Source organism: Myotis yumanensis, unplaced genomic scaffold (assembly GCF_028538775.1).
Source record: "Myotis yumanensis isolate MYYU_CA2020_CCGP unplaced genomic scaffold, mMyoYum1.0.hap1 SCAF_2, whole genome shotgun sequence".
Lineage (NCBI taxonomy): Eukaryota > Metazoa > Chordata > Mammalia > Chiroptera > Vespertilionidae > Myotis > Myotis yumanensis.
Window position 1 is genome coordinate 13,662,919 of NW_027223753.1, and position 19,043 is coordinate 13,681,961.

The following is a 19,043-nucleotide window of genomic DNA, read 5'->3' on the forward strand; positions in this document are numbered from 1 at the left end:
CCGCCCTAATCATCTTTCTATAAATACCGGAGTCTCATTTCAGAGGGGGAGCATGAACGGCGAGCTCTCTTGCCTCCTGACTGTGTTTAAAATCTGATTTAGAATTAATTTCCTTTGGTCGTCCACCGGTGGACACCTTATTTGTCAAATCTCAAGCTCTTAGTGGGGGAGAAGAGAGAGGTGGCCGGGGCCTCGGGCAGCTGCTGGCCTGACAGGCGGCCTGGGCAAGGTGCCCTCGGCAGGGGCAGGGGCCCCTCCTGGCCCGAGGCCACACGGGCCGGGCACACGCAGACTCCGGAAGCGCCCTGGGTCGACGGGCAGGGCCGGGCCCCAGCCCAGAGCTGCTCCATCTGTCTCGGCCATTAATTCCCAGCTCTGCCTCCAGGTCTCTGGGCTCCCCGAGGCCTGGTGATTAGTATTCTTATTAAAGATTATTTTATTTCATTGCGCGGATCATTGACACGTTCGAGCCATATGGGGATTAGTGGAGCGTGTGAGAACTGCCCATTGGCGAGCGGCAGAGTGGCGGGGCCATCTCCAAGGCCAGGGACGCTTCCCGAGTTTGCATTCTGGCTGGGGGCGTGGCGAGGGTTGGGGTAACGAGGGCGAGACACTCAAGCTCCCCGAACCTGTTTCCTCTCTGTCAAACAGATGTGTTAATGCCGACAACATAGAATTGTAATAGCAAGTGCCCGGCAGCATCCTGGCGTGAATGCACATGTATGCGTTCATGTTATCCTCACATCAGCCCTCGGAGCCCCCATTGTACTGATGAGGAAACTGAGGCCCAGCAACATGCCCCATGGCACTTAGCTTAGGTGAAGAGGTTAGACAAGAAAAGGAACTCGGGCAGCCTGCACCCCGGGGCTGGTCTTAACTGGCAAGGTCTTAGATGAACTCCGAACGGTCAGGGACTCCGTGAATGAAGACTGTTGCGTGCTTCCTTGGTGCCAGGCAACAAGCCAGGATGTCACGGCATGTGTGCTTGTCTGCCCCTCGCGCCTCTGAAAGCTCCCTGAGAGCAGGACCAGCTCTTCCTGAGCTCGGGTCCATAGATGCTCAGTGCATTTGGGTGAGGAGTAACTGAGGGACAGAATAAGCAAACAGTCCCTGAGGTGCTGATCGACGTGGATCCGATAATTACAGTGGGGATTACTGTCCGTCAGTTCAACAGCACATTCAACAAATATTTGCTGATCAAGCGCAGAGCCCTTGAAGGGAGCTCTTGGGCTGGGCCCAGGACTGGGCCTCCTGGGGGGCTCCTGGGAAGAGGAGGTGAGACCACAGTGTGCCAATTAGGAGCCCCCCAATTCCAAGCTCCCAGCCCCCAGTCAGGCCCGAGGCCCCTCAGGGCCTCCCCAGACGGGTCTCAAAACCGGACACATTTTCCCCACCCTGGAGGCCCCCCTGGCTCCACGGCTTCTGAGTCTCTGCAGCAATTTAAGGACATCATCGTGTCTCTGGATTTCAGGTTTTCTCTCAAGTTAGTAGAATTTTACAAATTAACCTGATTTTAGCTACTATAATAAAGAGAGATGATTCTTAAAATGACGTAATGTCTTGTGAAATAGAGCTTCTCTCAAGCCCAGAGGTTTCTAGAACCGGACTTAGTGGGAAGAGAGCCCGTGAGCTCCCTGGGAGTCCCTGATGCAGAGGGTTCGGTTCCAGGGGTGGAGCTGGGAGCTCCTGGCTGGGTGGTGTCTGGGCCTCCGGAAGGCCTGGGGGCTCTGCCCAGAGCAGATAATGGTGGGAGTGGCTCACTTGGAAAACTCCCAGCGGCATTGGCAACCTCTTGGCCTGGTGCTAGGAACCGTGGGATGAATACGGCCATCCTGGGCCTTATTCACAAGGATCTGCCCACAGGGACCTTCTGGTCTAGGAGGAGAGTGAGACACACAGATGAATAAGTACAGCAAAGTGTTACAGGTGGTGAGGCTAAGCAGGGGCTGCGAAATAGGGAGGGCAGTGGCCACTTCTGTGGCCGTGTGTGTGTGTGTGTGTGTGTGTGTAGAGGTCCAAAAAGGCTTCATTGAAGAAATGGTTAAAAGGAATCTCGAAAGAGTTTGACAGGTGAACACAGGAGAAAAGGCATCCCAGGAAGAAGGCCTGGCACGTGCCAAGGCTCTGAGGGAAAGACCCTGTGGGTGTGAGGAATGGCCAGTCCTTTAGTTCTGCCTGAGGATCTGGGTGAGAGGTGGCTGCAGGGAGGGCGTGGGGTGCCAGGATTATGGGGGCCCGTGAGGATTGGAACTGGCAGCGACAGAGTCAGGTGTCCTTATAGGGAGTCCCTCAACCCAGAGGACGCCCGGTCCCGGCACGGCTGACTCGTTCCTGTCCTTTAGGCCACAGCTCACATGTTACCTCCTGTCTCCTTCTGGGGGGAGCTGGCTGCTCCTTTCTTTCCTTTCTGGGAATACCACACCCTGTTTCCTGTGTGCCCCCAAATGCCACCCCCTGAAGGCAGAGACCATGTGGATCTGGTTCATGGCCGTGTCTCCAGCGCCCAGTCAGTGCCTGGCACCGAGCAGGTGCCCACGCAGCCGCTGGGTGGGGGAAGCAGGGCTGGAGGCCGGGTGTGGAGGCTGCTGAGTCATCCAGGTGAGAGATGAGGCAGAGGCTGGAGAGAGGGCCACGTAGGAGACAAGTCCGTGGCAGCCACGGTGACAGTGACGTGATCTGAGAGGGGCCGGGGGCCTGCGATTCCTGAATGGTCAGCATTGCATGGAGAGCTTATCAAACACAGACTTCCATCCCCCCTCCCCCGCACTCATGCTCTTCTAACTCCTAGCACACGTGTCTTTTCCAGTGAGTGTCTGCCCACTCTCACTCCCTGTCCCGTTTCATGTCGGACCCAAGTGACATCCCTGGGTTTGACTCCCCTTTAATTCTTAGCCTCTTGACCCTGCCCCTGAGGCTGGTGTCTCACTCAAGACCCGTGTCCTGTGATGGACAGGTCCTGGGGTGAGGGGCTGTGGGAGGAGAGGCCCTTCCCTGTGCTGCCTTTGGGGCTGGGACTCCAGTGTCAGGGTCCTGGCCTCAGCTCTGCCTTCGACTTGCTGTGCAGCCCTGTGTAAGTCACTGGTCCTCTCTGTGCTCCAGTCCCTCCCTCACAAATGAAGGTAGGATGGGGGATGCTGAAGGTCTGCACCTCTGTCCCTCAGGGGACCCCCCCACCTGCCAGGAAGCCCTGGGTCAGAGTGAGAGTTGTCCCTGAGACCAGCTGGCTTACCTCTAGCCACCTTCTCCTCCACAGCCTGTGAGCTGGGCTTCTACAAGTCGGCGCCCGGGGACCAGCTGTGTGCCCGCTGCCCTCCCCACAGCCACTCCGCGGCCCCGGCCACCCAGGCCTGCCGCTGTGACCTCAGCTACTACCGTGCAGCGCTAGACCCACCGTCTGCAGCCTGCACCCGTGAGTACCATCCCTAGACCCAGCACCACGTGTGTGAGGGGTTCTTTGGGGGCCTGTGCACGTGTCTGGGAACCTGTAGGGGACTCCTGAGCCCCAGAAGAGCCTGTGAGCGCCACGTGTGCGCTCCTGGCCCTGCAGGGGAAGCGTGTGCTGGAGCAGGTGTGGTCATGTGCGTGCGTGCATGCCTGGGGTACCTAAGGTGACTCTGAAGGAGTCTGGTGTCGCGCCTACTTGTCTGGACTTTCTGCTGACTTGGCTCCTCCATTGCCTCCTGTCCCCCAGCCTGAAGGGGCCTCTCGCCTCCCATCCCAGCTGGGGTGGGGCTGCAGCCAGCACAGCCCCCCGACTTGCCGGCCCTGGGCTCTTGTGGTGGGACGAGGCGGACTTCACACGGTTCTGACCGATTTTGCCCCAGAATTTACTCCAACCTGATTCCCATCTTTCCCTGCCCCCACTTCCATCACCACCCAGCCCCAGGCTCCGTGCACAAGGCAAGTGAGGGCCCAAGTGTATTCATGCCACACACACACACACACACACTCACACACTCACACACACACACACACACACACACACACTCACACACTCACACACACACACACACTCACACACACACACACACTCACACACACACACACACTCACACACACACACACACACTCACACACACACACACTCACACACTCACACACACACACACACACTCACACACACACACACACTCACACACTCACACACACACACACACACTCACACACACACACACTCACACACACACACACACACTCACACACACACACACACACTCACACACACACTCACACACACACACACACTCCCTCCACCATTCTGCCCATTCCTGTGCATTCCTGTGCAGACCTGTGCCTGCGGGACCTGCCGGAGCAGAATGGATGGCTGAGTGACATGGTGACATCTCTGGGCTCCCGGCCCAGGAGAGCCCAACCTGTCTAGGTCACTGACACTTGCCCTAGACTCAGGTTTCTCTCCAAATTCACAGTCCGGGCTCCAGAACTGCTGCTCTTCACATCTTAAGGCTGGGCTTTTAGTATCCCAGACCCTTCAGATCGAAGATTCTCCATGATTCCGAGATTCCACCATTCTCTTTTCTTAAGATCTAAGATTGCCTTCCTGGGATTCTGGGAGTTGGAATTCTGAGGCCCAGAGGTCTCCACAGCCCTGCCCCCACCCAGGCCCTCCAGGCTCCAAGGCTCCAATACCCATCCTCAGGGGCTCACCCCGGCCCCACCACTCTCTCCAAGGTTCAGTGCTGCCCAGATGGGGGCTCTCATCTTGGGGGAGGGAGGGTTTGGGGACACCCACTGCGCTTCCTGGGGCCTCACTCTGCTCTAGCCAAGTGCTCGGTGGCATTAACGTGACGTTCAGCACAGGGGGCTAAGGAGTGGAGTGTGGGCACCAATGACCGGGACGTTTCACCCCCAGAGAGGCTGCTGTGGGCACCCCAGGGCCATGCAGTCTCTTTCCGGCTCTTATGAAACCACTGGAAGCACAAGCCCCAGGCGCCCTGTTGTCCAGCGGAGGAAGGGGGGGGGCCTAGATTTCTGTGACAGACTGTGACCCTGTGGTCCTAGTCCAATGGTAGACACTGCCTCCACCCCTGCCTCCACTCTATGCTTCTAGAGCAGCGGTTCTCAACCCGTGGGTCGAGACCCCTTTGGGGGTTGAACGACCCTTTCACAGGGGTCGCCTAAGACCATCGGAAAACACATATGTAATGACATATTGTTTTTGTGATTAATCACTATGCTTTAATTATGTTCAATTTGTAACAATGAAAATACATCCTGCATATCAGATATTTACATGACGATTCGTAACAGTAGCAAAATTACAGTTATGAAGTAGCAACGGAAATAATTTTATGGTTGGGGGTCACCACAACATGAGGAACTGTATGAAAGGGCCGCGGCATTAGGAAGGTTGAGAACCACTGTTCTAGAGCATAGAGCAGGTGTGACCTTATCCTTAGGGAACCCCAAATATCATGGGGGAGCCAGAGACCTTCCCTGGTCTGTGGGGGGAACTGGACCACCGCAAATAAATACCCTCCACCCCCTTCCCCCTGTTATTCTCTGCGCCCAGGGCCGCCCTCAGCACCAGTGAACCTCATCTCCAGTGTGAATGGGACCTCTGTGACCCTGGAGTGGGCCCCTCCACTGGACCCGGGCGGCCGCAGCGACATCACCTACAATGCCGTGTGCCGCCGCTGCCCCTGGGCGCTGGGCCACTGCGAGAAGTGCGGGAGCGGCACCCGCTTCGTGCCCCAGCAGACCAGCCTGGTGCAGGCCAGCCTGCTGGTGGCCAACCTGCTGGCCCACATGAACTACTCCTTCTGGATCGAGGCCGTCAACGGAGTGTCGGACCTGAGCCCCGAGCCCCGCCAGGCCGCCGTCGTCAACATCACCACGAACCAGGCAGGTAGGCGGAGCCGCTCCGTGCCCAGCTCCCTGGCCCTGCCCTCCCAGGCCCCCGAGGGCTGCACAGGCTTGCGTGGTCTTGGGCTGGTGCTTGCCTCTCTGGCCCTGCCCTGCTCACCAGGACCTGGAGCTCCGAGCTCCCCTAGGACAGTAGGACGCATCCTATGATCCAGAAAGCACAGAGGCAGGTGCTCACGGCCATCAAAGGCCTGGGTTCCAGAACTTTCCCTCTCTGCCTCTGCTTGCTCCCTGGTGCACTGGCATGCATAGTACCTGCCCGAGGCACTGTTAGGAGGCTTAAATGAAGGAAGGGAAAATGCTTGGCCCAGCATCCGGCCCATGGACTTGGTGTCCTGGTCTGGACAACAGCCAGCCATTTATCTCTGTTTCTGGCCGGTTGTTGCACTGAATTTAGCTACTGGAACCTCTTTCTTTCCAAATTCTGGTGGGTCCTGCCCATCAAGTGACAGCCTGGCCTAAGCCCACAGTGGCAGCCAGCTTCCCTGTCAGCAGCCACCGCACACGTGGCGTGGACCCCCACCGCGCCCCATCCTCTCCTCCCCACACCACGCAGGCCCAGCAGATGCCTCTCCCACCAAGTCCCAGAGCAGGAAACAGAGGGGCAGAGAGCCACCCAGCTTCACCCCATAGGAAGTGGCAGAGCCAGGAATCGAACTCGTGTCTGTCTCACTCCCAAGTGAACTCTCTGGTGTCTTTTCTTATAAAGGCACCAATCCCAATATGAGCCCCGCCCCTCCCCCATGACCTCATCTTAACCTAACTACCTCCTGAAGGTCCAGCCCCAATGATCACATTAGGGGTTTGGGCTTCAATATATTCATTGGGGGGAGGGGGGCCACACAGTTAACATCCATAGCACCTCCCATGTGCCCATCACGTGTTGCCTGGACAACCACAGGAGCCCCCTCCCACCTTGCCCACCATTGGTTCTCACACCACATCCTGAATGAGCTTTAAAAATGTAAGACTTCTCCACATCCTCTTCAACACTTGCTGTTTCTTGTCTAATTGATAACAGCCATTCTAACGGCTGGGAGGTAGTATCTCATTGTGGTTTTGATTTACATTTCCCTCCTAATAGTGGTGTGGAGCATCTTTTCATGGATCCGTTGGCCATCTACCTTATGTCTCCCTTGGAGAACTGTCTATGCAGGTCCTTTGCCCATTTTTTATCCAGACTCTTTTTCTGTTGTTGAGTTTTATGAGTTCTTTATATACTTTGGTTATCAGTCCCCTTATCGGAAGTATCGTTTGCAAATATCTTCTCCCATTGGCTTGGTTGCCTTAATTTATATAATGTTATTAGCATGACCGGCCCCTGCCTGCCTCTCCAGCCTGACGCCACCCACTCTTGCCTGGCTCTTCCCTTTCAGCCACACTGGCCTCGGTTCCCATCCTTGAACACACCAAGCCCTTCCCCCGCTGGGCCTTGGCCTTGCTTCTCCATCGCAGTGACACGCTCCTCCCTGTGAGGTCCCCATGGCTGGCTCCTTCAGTCCTCAGCTCGACTGGCATCCCCACCCCAGGGAGGCCTACCCTGGCCAGCCCAGCTGACATGGCCAGGTCCCTCCTGGCCCCTGTGGGAGGTCCTTTCCATCACAGCTCCCTCTTCCTGTCTCACACGGCACTTCACCGACCTATCATCATGCACTGACTTGTTTTCTTATTCACTGTCTCCCTTCGGGGACCGTGAGTGCCTTGAAGGCTGTCTGGGTCCCTGCAGTCTCCCCAGGTCCTAGCCCAGTGCCGGGCGGGTGGAAGGCATTCAGGAAACCCTAGGGGCACCATAGGGTGGACCCCACAGCTCAACAGCCCTGAGCAAATGGTCAAGGTTTATCCTCAGAGTCCACTGCTCCCTGTCCTGTCCTCACCTCTTCTCCACAACCCCCTCTTTCCTGAAAGCCTTCTCTGGCGCCCCGCCCACTTCCCTCCCACCTAGAAGTTCTGATCTCCCTCTGTCTGCCCCACTCACACTGTTGCCTTGGCAATTTCTTCTGCTTTAAGAGGTGTTGGTATTCCTGGCTCCGTGCGTGCATCGCTGCAATGGTCTCATCTGATCCTCGGTCTTCCTGGCAGGGGTGCCCACTAGCTCGCTAGCTTAGCTGCTGTCTGGATGGGGAAGCTGCAGCCATGAGACCCAGCCAGCAAGAGAGGGGCTGGGCTGTGAGTCCCAGACTGTGGGGTCACCTGTGTACCACGCCCTCCAACTTAACTCTGGAGTCGCTTCTTAACTCTTCATGTCAAAGTGCAGCATTTACTGAGCAGCTACTGTGTGTGATCTCTGCCTTCAGGGGACTCCCAGGCCTCCCAGGAGACAAGATGCCCAGATATGAGGCAGGTGGGGGACACAGGAGGTGCAGGGGTGAGCAGAGGGGGAAGAGGAGGCCTGCGGGCTGGAGGGACAGGGGGAGGGGGTTGCATCCCTGCAGGTACTTTCCTGTTTGGCTGTGGCTGGGTCTCTATCTGACTCCAGGATAATTGCACTGGACACGGGAAGGAGAGAGGAAGGGAGGGAAGGAGGAGGGAGGGGGGGAGGGAGGGAGGGAGGGATTAAGGGGGAAATGATGGAGGAGGGAATGGGTGAATCGGTCAATGAGTGAGGGTGAATGGGTGTTTTCGTGTGACTGTGAGAACACTTGAGCTCAAACGGGCCAGGCTCAGCTCATGTCCCTTCCCGAAGTATACGGATCCGTCCTGGTCAGACCTCCAAGCCCAGCGGTGAGGGTGCGGGCTCCCTCCATTCGTGCCCTTCCTTCTTCCTCCTCCCTCGGGCAGTCCTGAGAGCTGTGGCACCGAGGGCTGGAGTGGGAGACATGGAGGCAGAGACATCAGGTGATGGGGCCCCAGAGTGGACGAGAGCAGCTGCTTGCTGGGCCTGCTGGGGGCCTGCACTCCCAGGGACAGGGCCTGGCCAGAGAGGAGAAGGAAGAGGAGTGAAAGCCGGGCCCTCAGGCCTTGTCTGGGTCAAGCCACCCCCAGCATCCCAGGCCAGAGGCAGCTGTGCAGAGCCCAGGTGACTGACCAGGCGGCAGCCTATGATTTGCCAGGAGGACTGGAGGGGGCGGGCTCTCTGGGGCAGAAGCAGGACAGCCAGCAAGCATGGCCCACGCAGGGCCTGGGAAGGGGTGGGACAGAGGCCGGCCCCAGCTATCACCCATCCACCCATCTGACCAAGGCCTCCCGCCCCAGCCCCGTCCCAGGTGGTGGTGATCCGCCAGGAGTGGGCCGGGCAGACCAGCGTCTCGCTGCTGTGGCAGGAGCCGGAGCAGCCCAACGGCATCATCCTGGAGTACGAGATCAAGTACTACGAGAAGGTACCAGCCTCCGGCAGGGAGGGGGGGGCGGCGCCAGGCAGGGGTGCCCTTGGCTGACGGCGCCCCCCATGGACAGGACAAGGAGATGCAGAGCTACTCCACCCTCAAGGCTGTCACCACCAGGGCCACGGTCTCGGGCCTCAAGCCGGGCACCCGCTACGTGTTCCAGGTCCGAGCCCGCACCTCGGCAGGCTGCGGCCGCTTCAGCCAGGCCATGGAGGTGGAGACGGGGAAACCACGTGAGTGCAGGGAGGGAAGGGAGCTGGGCCAGGCCAGGTGGTCAGAGGAAGGGAACTTGCCCAGCTGGTGCTGGTGCTGGTTTGGTATTTTCACAGCTGAAAGCAGCTGAGGCTCAGAGAAGGGAAGTGACTTGCCCAAGGCAACCGAGCTCCTAACAGCCCAAACCCTGGCTTTTATTGAAGATCGATGTGACGTGCAGGCATCATGATGCCCTTTGCCAGCAGGACAACCTGCTCGTCATCCCAGAGACCCTCTAGTGCAGTGGTTCTCAACCTTCTGGCCCTTTAATACAGTTCCTCATGTTGTGGTGACCCCCAACCATAAAATTATTTTCGTTGCTACTTCATAACTGTAATTTTGCTACTGTTATGAATCATCATGTAAATATCTGATATGCAGGATGTATTTTCATTGTTACAAATTGAACATAATTAAAGCATAGTGATTAATCACAAAAACAATATGTAATTATATATGTGTTTTCCAATGGTCTTAGGTGACCCCTGTGAACCCAGGTTGAGAACCGCTGCTCTAGTGCATTGGCATCATCCACATCCCCATTTTACAGACAAGGAAACCGAGGTTTAGAGCAATACAGTGAATTGCCCACAGTTACCCAGCAAAGCAGGATTTGAACATGGTCAGTTTGGGGGCAAATTCTGTGCCCCCCGCCCATTACCCTGCCCCAGCCTCCGGAGCAGTGGGTCCCACAGTGTGGTGTGGGACCAGCAGTGTCAGCAGCACCTGGGAGCTATTGGAAATGCTGATTCTCTGAATCAGAAACCCTGGGGCAGGGGCCGATCAGTGTAGGTTTTATCGAGCCCACAAGGTCAAGCTTGATGCACCCTCTGCCCCATCTCCAGCCAGCCCGGGTCTTTTCCTACCCTCAGGCAGCCTCCAGGGGCTGGTGCCAAGATAGGAGGGTTCAAGGCTGAGTTAATGGCTGTGCTCACCTGCACTCGCTGGGTGCTGTCTCTCCAGGGCTCCCAGGTCTGATACCAGAGTGAGACTGTGCAGATAGGAATCCGGCCCTGCTGATCCCATTCACTGTGTGGCTTTGAGTAAGAGCCTCAGTTTTCTCTCCTGAAAATGGGAGATAATATCTCCCTGGAAGGGATGAGGGAGGGCTCATTGAGACTGGAAGGCGCAGCTCTCAACAGGCATTTTTTAAGCTCATATTAAAGGGAAGAAAACTGAGGTTCAGAGAAGTCCAGCAACTCTCCCCAGGTCACACAGCCCCAGGAAGTGGTAGTACCGGGGTGGGAAGCCAGGAAGCCTGGGGCAGCAGGGTCTTGAAGGAGAAGCTTAGTAGAGGGGAGGTGGGTCAGAGGAGGTGGCCTGTGTCCTGACGCTGGGCTGACTCTCAGCTGAAGAGGCTGCCCCCCAGGTTCAGGGAGAGCCACCAGCACCCTGGGCCCGAGGCCAGGCCTGAGAGCCTCCCCGACCCGTTCCCCCTGCAGGGCCCCGCTATGACACCCGGACCATCGTTTGGATCTGCCTGACCCTCATCACCGGCCTGGTCGTGCTTCTGCTCCTGCTGATCTGCAAGAAGAGGTGGGTAGCCCTGGGCCCCAGCCCCTCCAAGCCCCCTATTTCTGGGAACACCGAGTCACTTCCTGTGCCTGGGGCTGGGCACACTTACAGACACAGCTGTTCTGTCCTCCTTCTTGGAAGGGACGCTTTTCTCTTGCCCCCCGCCGCCCCCCCCCACCCCCCCCCCCCCCCACACATACTTTTGTCCACATCTCTGGCCTGTCCTCCATCTCCCCAGCCCCTCCGTTCCAAACAGCCTCTAAAGCAGCGGTTCTCAACCTGTGGGTCGTTTCACAGGGGTTGCCTAAGACCATCGGAAAACACATATATAGTTACATACTGTTTTTGTGATTAATCACTATGCTTTAATTATGTTCAATTTGTAGCAATGAAATTGGGGGTCACCACAACATGAGGAACTGTATTAAAGGGTCGCGGCATTAGGAAGGTTGAGAACCACTGCTCTAAAGGCTGGCGGACCTGGGCTCATCCTGAGCCTTGCCCTCTGTCCATTGTCCCAGGTCCATCTCTCTGAGTGACCTTCTCAGGGCCCATGGCTTTCAGTTCCACGTTCACCCTGACGGCCCCCAAATTCATGTCGCACAGTGCAGACCTCTCCCCGGAGGTCCGGCTGCCCATTCCCATCTCCACACGGATGTGCTTTAGACAAACCTGCACCTTCACCTCCCCAGCCTGCACCTCCACAGGCTCCCCAGCTTAGGACATGGCACCACCATTCATGGGGCTACTCCAGCGCCAACCCAGGTTGTCATTCTCGACTTCTCTCTCTCATGCCACATCCATCCACTAGCAAGTCCACTGGTCTCCCTTCCACACCCACCTCCATCTCCTTTAATCCTAAGGATACTCCCGTGGTGTGGGGATTCTGACCTTATTTTACAGGTGAGTAGACTGGAGATCAGAGAGGTCAGGCCACGTGCCAAATAGATGCCAGAACTGGGCCTTGAACCCAGGTCTCTCTTAACGAAACACCAAGCTCTGAGTCGCTCTCCCGTCTCCCCTCCGTTCCAGAGGAGGTGGGGATGGGAATCTGTGCTCATGTGGCTTTAGGGTCCCCGGCACCGAGAAGCGGAAGGCTCATCCAGTAGGTGGAGAAACTGAGGCCAGAGAAGGGAAGGGAAGGGGCCTGCCAAGGTCACCAGCTGAGCTGGCATCAGGCGCCTCCTCTCTCAGCCCTTCACCAAGGACAGTTTCATGAGAAAAGGGCCTAATAATCCACAGAATTTGCTGGGAGGGCTAAGTGGACTCGGCTGTATAAATTATGAAGGTTTTATAAATGTCAAGGACATCACAGTTCCGCTGAGATGAGAGCCTGAGGGTGGGGCCTCCCCGGGCAGGGGCTGGGTGTCAGGTGCTGCCTGCAGGGGGAGGGGAGTCCTGACTTGTCCCTGAATGGGGTCGGGGCTGGGTCTAGGGAGGCGGGACCCCGGGCAGAGCTGTGCCCATCCCCCACAGGCACTGCGGCTACAGCAAGGCCTTCCAGGACTCGGACGAGGAGAAGATGCACTACCAGAACGGGCAGGGTGAGCGCGGGGCCGGATCGGAGGGCAAAGAGGAGGTCCCAGTGGGAACCAGGGCTGGTCTGGGGGGGAGAGGAGAAGGGTGCCCACAGAAAGACCAGAGCCCCAGAGACAGACAGCAGGACATCAGAGACCTGAGACCCTGAAGGTGCGGTGCAGTTCCCCTTCCGTGGGTTCACAGACCCCACTGAGGATGCCAGGGACCCCCCCACCCCCAGGGAAACGTACAAGTGTGTGCGCTCACACACAGCTTTGCATACAACCTCAGGGATGTTCATATGTTCTTGGACAAGAACCCCTGCTAGAGAGAGTTTTTTCAGGACCCTGCAGAGACCCCAGAAAACAAAACAAATACAGGGGGTGCCTACCTCCACACCCCACTTCTGTGTCCAGGTGGACATTAGTATCAGTCATGGTACCGGCTCCCATTCCACCTGAATGCAGCCTCAGAATCCCTCTTAACACAGTTGTCTAGAGAACCATTTTCAATCCGTCTAACTTGGCACTTGAAATGAAATCTTTTTTTGCCACTTTTTGCCCCAGAACAATTGAGCAGAAGTGACCCCAGAAAATGACAGGCGTTCTCCAGACTCACTGGAGACCCCCCAGGTCCCTAGAGACTCCAGAGCGACTCCCTAGAGACCTGCTTTCACTTGGCGAGCACATGTTGGGCGCTTCGTGTTTGCCACCACACCCCGAGATTCCCAGACACACTCCTCCCCCTCCCCCCACACCCGCCCCAGGCCCACGGGATGCTGGGAGGGAAAGGCCTCTGGGAGCCCACTGAAGGCCCTTCTGCCCTGGCCCCTCAGCACCCCCACCTGTCTTCCTGCCCCTGCACCACCCCCGGGGGAAGATCCCGGAGCCCCAGTTCTATGCAGAACCGCACACCTATGAGGAGCCGGGCCGGGCGGGCCGCGGCTTCACCCGAGAGATCGAGGCCTCCAGGATCCACATCGAGAAAGTCATTGGCTCCGGTGAGCCTCGGGGGGTGTGGGGGTGGGGGCAGCGTGGAGGGCACCAGGGCAGCGGGCGAAACTGTCCTTGGTGAAGGGCTGAGAGAGGAGGCGCCTGATGCCAGGAACTGAGGTGCCTGGGATGGCCAGCCCCCAGGGGGTCGCTTGCATGTGTGAGGCCGGGGAGGTGTGGGGGGTCCGGGCTGAGGAAGGAGGGTACCACCGCCCTCCCCCACCTGCCCCCCTCCCGGTCCACAGGAGAGTCGGGCGAAGTCTGCTACGGGCGGCTGCGGGTGCCGGGGCAGCAGGATATGCCCGTGGCCATCAAGGCCCTCAAAGCCGGCTACACAGAGAGACAGCGGCGGGACTTCCTGAGTGAGGCGTCCATCATGGGTCAGTTTGACCACCCCAATATCATCCGCTTGGAAGGCGTCGTCACGCGCGGTAGGTGCCGGGGGAAGGCAGCTCACCCTGCAGGGCCCTGTGGCCCAGGGCAGGGCTCTGTGTCCATCCCCACACCACCTGCTCTGTCCAGGCCCAGCTCACGTCCTCGGATGACTTGGTCAGGAAGGGGCCCAGCGTCTGGGACCCAGGAGGAGCCCTAGGCTCCCCGGACCCTCGGTGCTGGCCCAGCTCCTGGTGGGGGACATCCCCGGGGTCTCTGACCCGCAGCCCTGATTCCTCCACCAGCAGCCTCTCCTCCCGTCCCTTTCCCAGGCCGCCTGGCGATGATCGTGACCGAGTACATGGAGAACGGCTCTCTGGACGCCTTCCTGAGGGTGCGTGCCCCTCACCCGTCACATGGGCTGGGAGAGGGAAGGTCAGCCTGGGCGTTGGAAATAATGTTAGGCCTCCAAACACCCCGGAAACTTGGGCCCAACAGCCCTGGGGAAGGGAGAGCCAGCTACAGGGTCTTAACGGTCCGCCAGTCACGCTGCCTCTTAACCCCATCACGTGGGAGTCCCTGTGTTGCATGGGGTCCTGCTGCCCTGGCACCGGCTCAGAAGGTGCCTCTGTGGGATCCAGCCCCCCAACCCCCCTCAGATGGGAGGCATGGTGGGTGTCCTGGAAATCCCTAGATCCCCAGCCCTCCCAGCCGTTCCTTTGCTGGGTGCTCTTAGACACAGGACTTGACCTCTCTGGGCCTTTATTTCTTCTGCAAAATGGATGCACTGTCCTCCCTGCCCCACCTGCCTCTCAGGGTTGCTGTGAGTGGAGTGGGAACAAACCTTAGCCCGTCCTATGCTTCCTAAGCAGTGAAGCACTTTGCGAACTGCAAAGAGCCTCCCTGCAGCCCAAGCCGTGTCCTCCGCAGACTCACGACGGGCAGTTCACCATCATGCAGCTGGTGGGCATGCTCCGAGGGGTGGGCGCCGGCATGCGTTACCTCTCCGGCCTGGGCTACGTCCACCGCGACCTGGCCGCCCGCAACGTCCTGGTGGATGGCAACCTGGTCTGCAAGGTGTCCGACTTCGGGCTCTCGCGGGTCCTGGAGGACGACCCCGATGCCGCCTACACCACCACGGTGCGTGGCCCACCCTCCCCTCCTATAGGCCCAGGGAGGGGCAGCGTGGGACAGAGGGTGACCCCCACACACACCCTGTCCTTCAGTGAAGGTGGCCTTCCTCCTGAGAAATGTGTCCCCCTTGGTAATGGGAGCAGCCTGGCCGCCCCTTCCTCGGTCCTGGGTGGCTGTGGACCCCAGGGCCGGCCCCACTGCCACGCGCTGGGAGGCTGTGGGAGAGTTAGCATCTGGCTGAAACACAGTGACTCCACGTTTGTCTCTCTAAAGTTTGGCTAAATATAAGCTTTTTCAAAATGCATTTTATGGAGATTTGGACTCCCCTGGAGGTACCTTGGGGGCTGCCTTAAAGGCAGGAGGCCGAGTGGCAGGGGCTCGGGCCCCCATCCCTGCCTCAGTCAGAACCTCCCTTTGCATCTCATCCTCTGAGCCTCCAAATAAGATCTCACTTAGAGGAAGGGTTTGTGACACCCCCTCTCCCTAAAGAGAAAGGGGGGGCGGAGAGGAGGGAGAAAGGGAGAGGAGTGCTCGGCCATGGTCTCTGAGCCGCATCCCTGGCTCAGGCCTTGACCCCTTGACTGATACTTACTGAGTGTCCACTGTGCCAGGCATCGCACCTTTCTTTCATTTGGTCCACACGGCAGCTCTGGGAGCAGGTCTCCCTGGCCAGTCCTCCTCCCCAGGCCCCCTGGCTGTGTCTCCCGCCCTGGACTGCTCAGCAGGACCCCAGTGGGAAACGGCCCCAGTGCTCAGCCCCTGGCCGGGCTAAGGAGAAGCCGTCACCGTTCCTGTGTCCCTCGCAGGGAGGGAAGATCCCCATCCGCTGGACAGCCCCCGAGGCCATTGCCTTCCGGACCTTCTCCTCGGCCAGTGACGTGTGGAGCTTTGGTGTGGTCATGTGGGAGGTGCTAGCCTACGGGGAGAGGCCCTACTGGAACATGACCAACCGGGACGTGAGTGTGGGACGCTGGCCGGACAGAGGCGGCGGGGCCTTGAGGGCAGGACAGCCTCGAGCCCAGCCTGTGCACCCCCTTCCCCAGGTCATCAGCTCCGTGGAGGAGGGGTACCGCTTGCCAGCACCCATGGGCTGCCCCCGGGCCCTGCACCAGCTCATGCTTGACTGTTGGCACAAGGACCGGGCTCAGCGGCCTCGCTTTTCCCAGATTGTCAGCATCCTTGATGCCCTGATCCGCAACCCTGAGAGTCTCAGGACCACAGCCACGGTCAGCAGGTGCCTGGCGCCCACCCGCACCCCCCGCCCCCCCAGCTCTGGCCCAGCCCGGCTGCCCTCCCAGCATTGCCCTGACTTAGTCCTGACCCTGGACAGCCCTGTCCTGTCCCTTGGACCAGGTCCAACCTGGGCACTGACCCCTGTGAGGCCTGGGCCTTCCTCAGCCCTCTCCTTCCCAGCCTGGGTCTAACCCTTTACACCCTTGCCCACTGCTGGGCCTAGATGGAGGCTGGGGGTGGTCAATCCCGGGTCCTCGAGGAAGGCACTTACCCAGGGCCCCTGTGCCCCAGGTGCCCGGCCCCCGCCTTTGCCCGGAGCTGCTTTGACCTCCGCGGGGGCGGGGCTGCCAGCGGGGGCCTCACCGTGGGGGACTGGCTGGACTCCATCCGAATGGGCCGCTACCGGGACCATTTTGCTGCTGGTGGTTACTCCTCGCTGGGCATGGTGCTGCGAATGAACGCCCAGTAAGTGGTGGTCCCCTGGGGCAGGGGCACGGGGAGAGGGCAGGGGGCCAGAGGCAGCTCCCGGGAAGGAGCATGTCCCTGTCTCCATGGCTCCCAGCCTCCCAGGCCGACCTGGCCAGCACCACCCTTCCCTCACAGGGACGTGCGCGCCCTGGGCATCACCCTTATGGGCCACCAGAAGAAGATCCTGGGCAGCATCCAGACCATGAGGGCCCAGCTGACCAGCACCCAGGGGCCCCGCAGGCACCTCTGACCAGACCACCGCGGCCCCGGGTCATGCCAGCTGTCGGAGGACTCGCGGGGTTGGCCAGCGGTCAGGGTGGCCCCAGGCTTGTGCCCCTCTCCTTGGCTGCCTTCCTGCCAGGCACCAGTGAGGCCGAGGACTCCCCCACCAGATCTGAGTCATTGGGGTGAGGCCACCTGAAAGGGACCGTTGGTGCCAGCACAGCTGGGACGCCTGGCCCCAGGGCAGAGGGCCTTCTCTGTCCCAGACGCTGGAGCCTCAACACCACTGAGCCTCACAGAGACATCGATCACCTGCCTCTGTGTGTGTGTGTGTGTGTGTGTGTGTGTGTGTGTACACACACATGTGCTCCTTTGCTGTATGGGGTGTGTTGTTACAAGGTCATGGACTGTGTGCATGTGTGTCCACCTGCCAGGTCCCAGCATGGATGTGTGCCAGTTAGGGCACACAGGCTTATTCACTGAGACTGGGAGCACATGTACATGTGACCGTGGGTGGCAGGTCATGAATGAGGTTGAGTGTCCCCGCCTGTGAGCAGGGAACTCGGTGTGACTGCCCACTGAATGTGGGTCCAGGTCCCAGCAGCCACAGCGACTGGAGAGGGGCTCACACCCACCTCCCCCCAGGCCTGGAGGCCGGAGCCAGGGGCCACTTCTGAACCACACCAGCACCAGGCCCACCCTTCTCTCCCCCCAGGGGATCCCACTCCCGGCTCTATCTCAGGTCTGAGCCCTCCCTCTAGCTGGTGGGGGGCCACCTGCAGCCTCCACCTGGCTTCCTCCGCTGCTTCACCAGGAAAACAGGGTTCCCGGCCAGCCCCTCTGGCCACCTCTGTATAGGCATCACCGCAGGGTTGGTGAGATGCCCTCAGCTGGACTTGGCTGCCTGGCCAGGGGCCACCAAGTTCCCTCTCTTCTCTGATGCCCCTCCACAGCCCAGGGCTCCGCACTTGGCAGTCCCTCTGCCAACCTCATTGCCCTCCAGCCCCTTGCCCGGAGTCAGGGACCATCAGGGACCAAGTCCTCCGCACCTGCACCGTCTGGGCAGACCAAGGGAGTGTGTCTTGTCCAAGTCACACAGCGGCCAAGTTTGGAGCTGAGCCTCTTCCCAGGGCTCTTTCCTTCACCATCCCACGTGGACAGCTGTGGGTGGGAGGGGGTTTGGGCAGCGCCCCCATTCAGAGATTGACCCCCTCCCTTACGGCCCACCAGGGTATGTAAATATCTTTTTCTACCATGTCAGAATATTTTTTCCTCACTCCTGACAATGCAAAAATGGTCTTCAAAGCACATAAGAGGCACCCAGGGTGAGAAGGCTGCACCCCAGGGGGAGCTGGCAGGGCCCAAGGAACCCCAAGGGGCAGGATGCTGGGGACCCCCTGCTGGCCCCAAGGGAGGGGCAGGCCTAGCCCCGACCCCTGCTCAGCCCTCCCTGTGGCCAGCACAGCTATTCCGCGGAAACACCAGCACTGAGCCCCCTCTCCCTCCTGCAATAATTCTGGGGGTCTCAGCCCCGCCCAGGTGCCGCGGCCAGCTCTCTACACCTCTATATATTACTATATAGCCGAGCTGTTCTTCCTTCCTATGGAAGTCGGAAACATGGTCAGGACAGGATCTGGGGAGGACCTGTCTTCCTCCCGCCCCCACCCCACTCTGACCCAGCTCCTGGGCTCTGGATCCTCATAGTCAGGGGGGACCCAGTGGGGCTGGCACTTGCAAAAGTGTGCCCCTGTCCCCAGTGTGAGGTGCCCTCCAGGGTCCCGGGGATCCGCTCTCTGTGGTCTCCATCATGAGTCTTGAACTTGCCCACAATGAGAATAAATTCTGCCTCATCTTTGACTTGTGTCCCTCATTTTTTTCCATTCCTACAATCTTGTAAGGAAGGGGCCACCTCATGCTGGACCGCTACCTGGTGCATCCCATGCATTTCTTCCTTTCTGGCCTCGTCTCCCCCAGGGGGTCAGATCCATGCACCCATTTTATGTATGGAGAGGCTGAGTCTTATAGAGGCCAACTTAACAAGTTCTGAATCAGAGCCCAGATTTGTCCAACTTGAGCCCATGCTCCACCAGGAAACACCCCCATCAGCCCCATAGTCTCTCTTCCAAGATGT

General features: G+C 59.0%; 1 protein-coding gene across 1 annotated transcript in view; it reads left to right on the forward strand.

The window, feature by feature from the left end:
* Positions 1-18,769, forward strand: part of EPHA8 (EPH receptor A8) — a 34,333-nt gene extending 15,564 nt beyond the window's left edge. Inside the window, exons 4-17 of the mRNA XM_070403169.1 lie at positions 3,254-3,409; positions 5,531-5,866; positions 9,076-9,200; positions 9,277-9,439; positions 10,901-10,994; positions 12,450-12,517; positions 13,327-13,491; positions 13,729-13,914; positions 14,188-14,249; positions 14,786-14,995; positions 15,796-15,945; positions 16,033-16,223; positions 16,514-16,687; positions 16,826-18,769. Coding sequence (XP_070259270.1) covers positions 3,254-3,409; positions 5,531-5,866; positions 9,076-9,200; positions 9,277-9,439; positions 10,901-10,994; positions 12,450-12,517; positions 13,327-13,491; positions 13,729-13,914; positions 14,188-14,249; positions 14,786-14,995; positions 15,796-15,945; positions 16,033-16,223; positions 16,514-16,687; positions 16,826-16,940 — 2,195 coding nt within the window. The 3' untranslated portion in view covers positions 16,941-18,769. The remainder of the gene's footprint in view (positions 1-3,253; positions 3,410-5,530; positions 5,867-9,075; positions 9,201-9,276; positions 9,440-10,900; positions 10,995-12,449; positions 12,518-13,326; positions 13,492-13,728; positions 13,915-14,187; positions 14,250-14,785; positions 14,996-15,795; positions 15,946-16,032; positions 16,224-16,513; positions 16,688-16,825) is intronic.
* Positions 18,770-19,043: the final 274 nt, after the last annotated feature.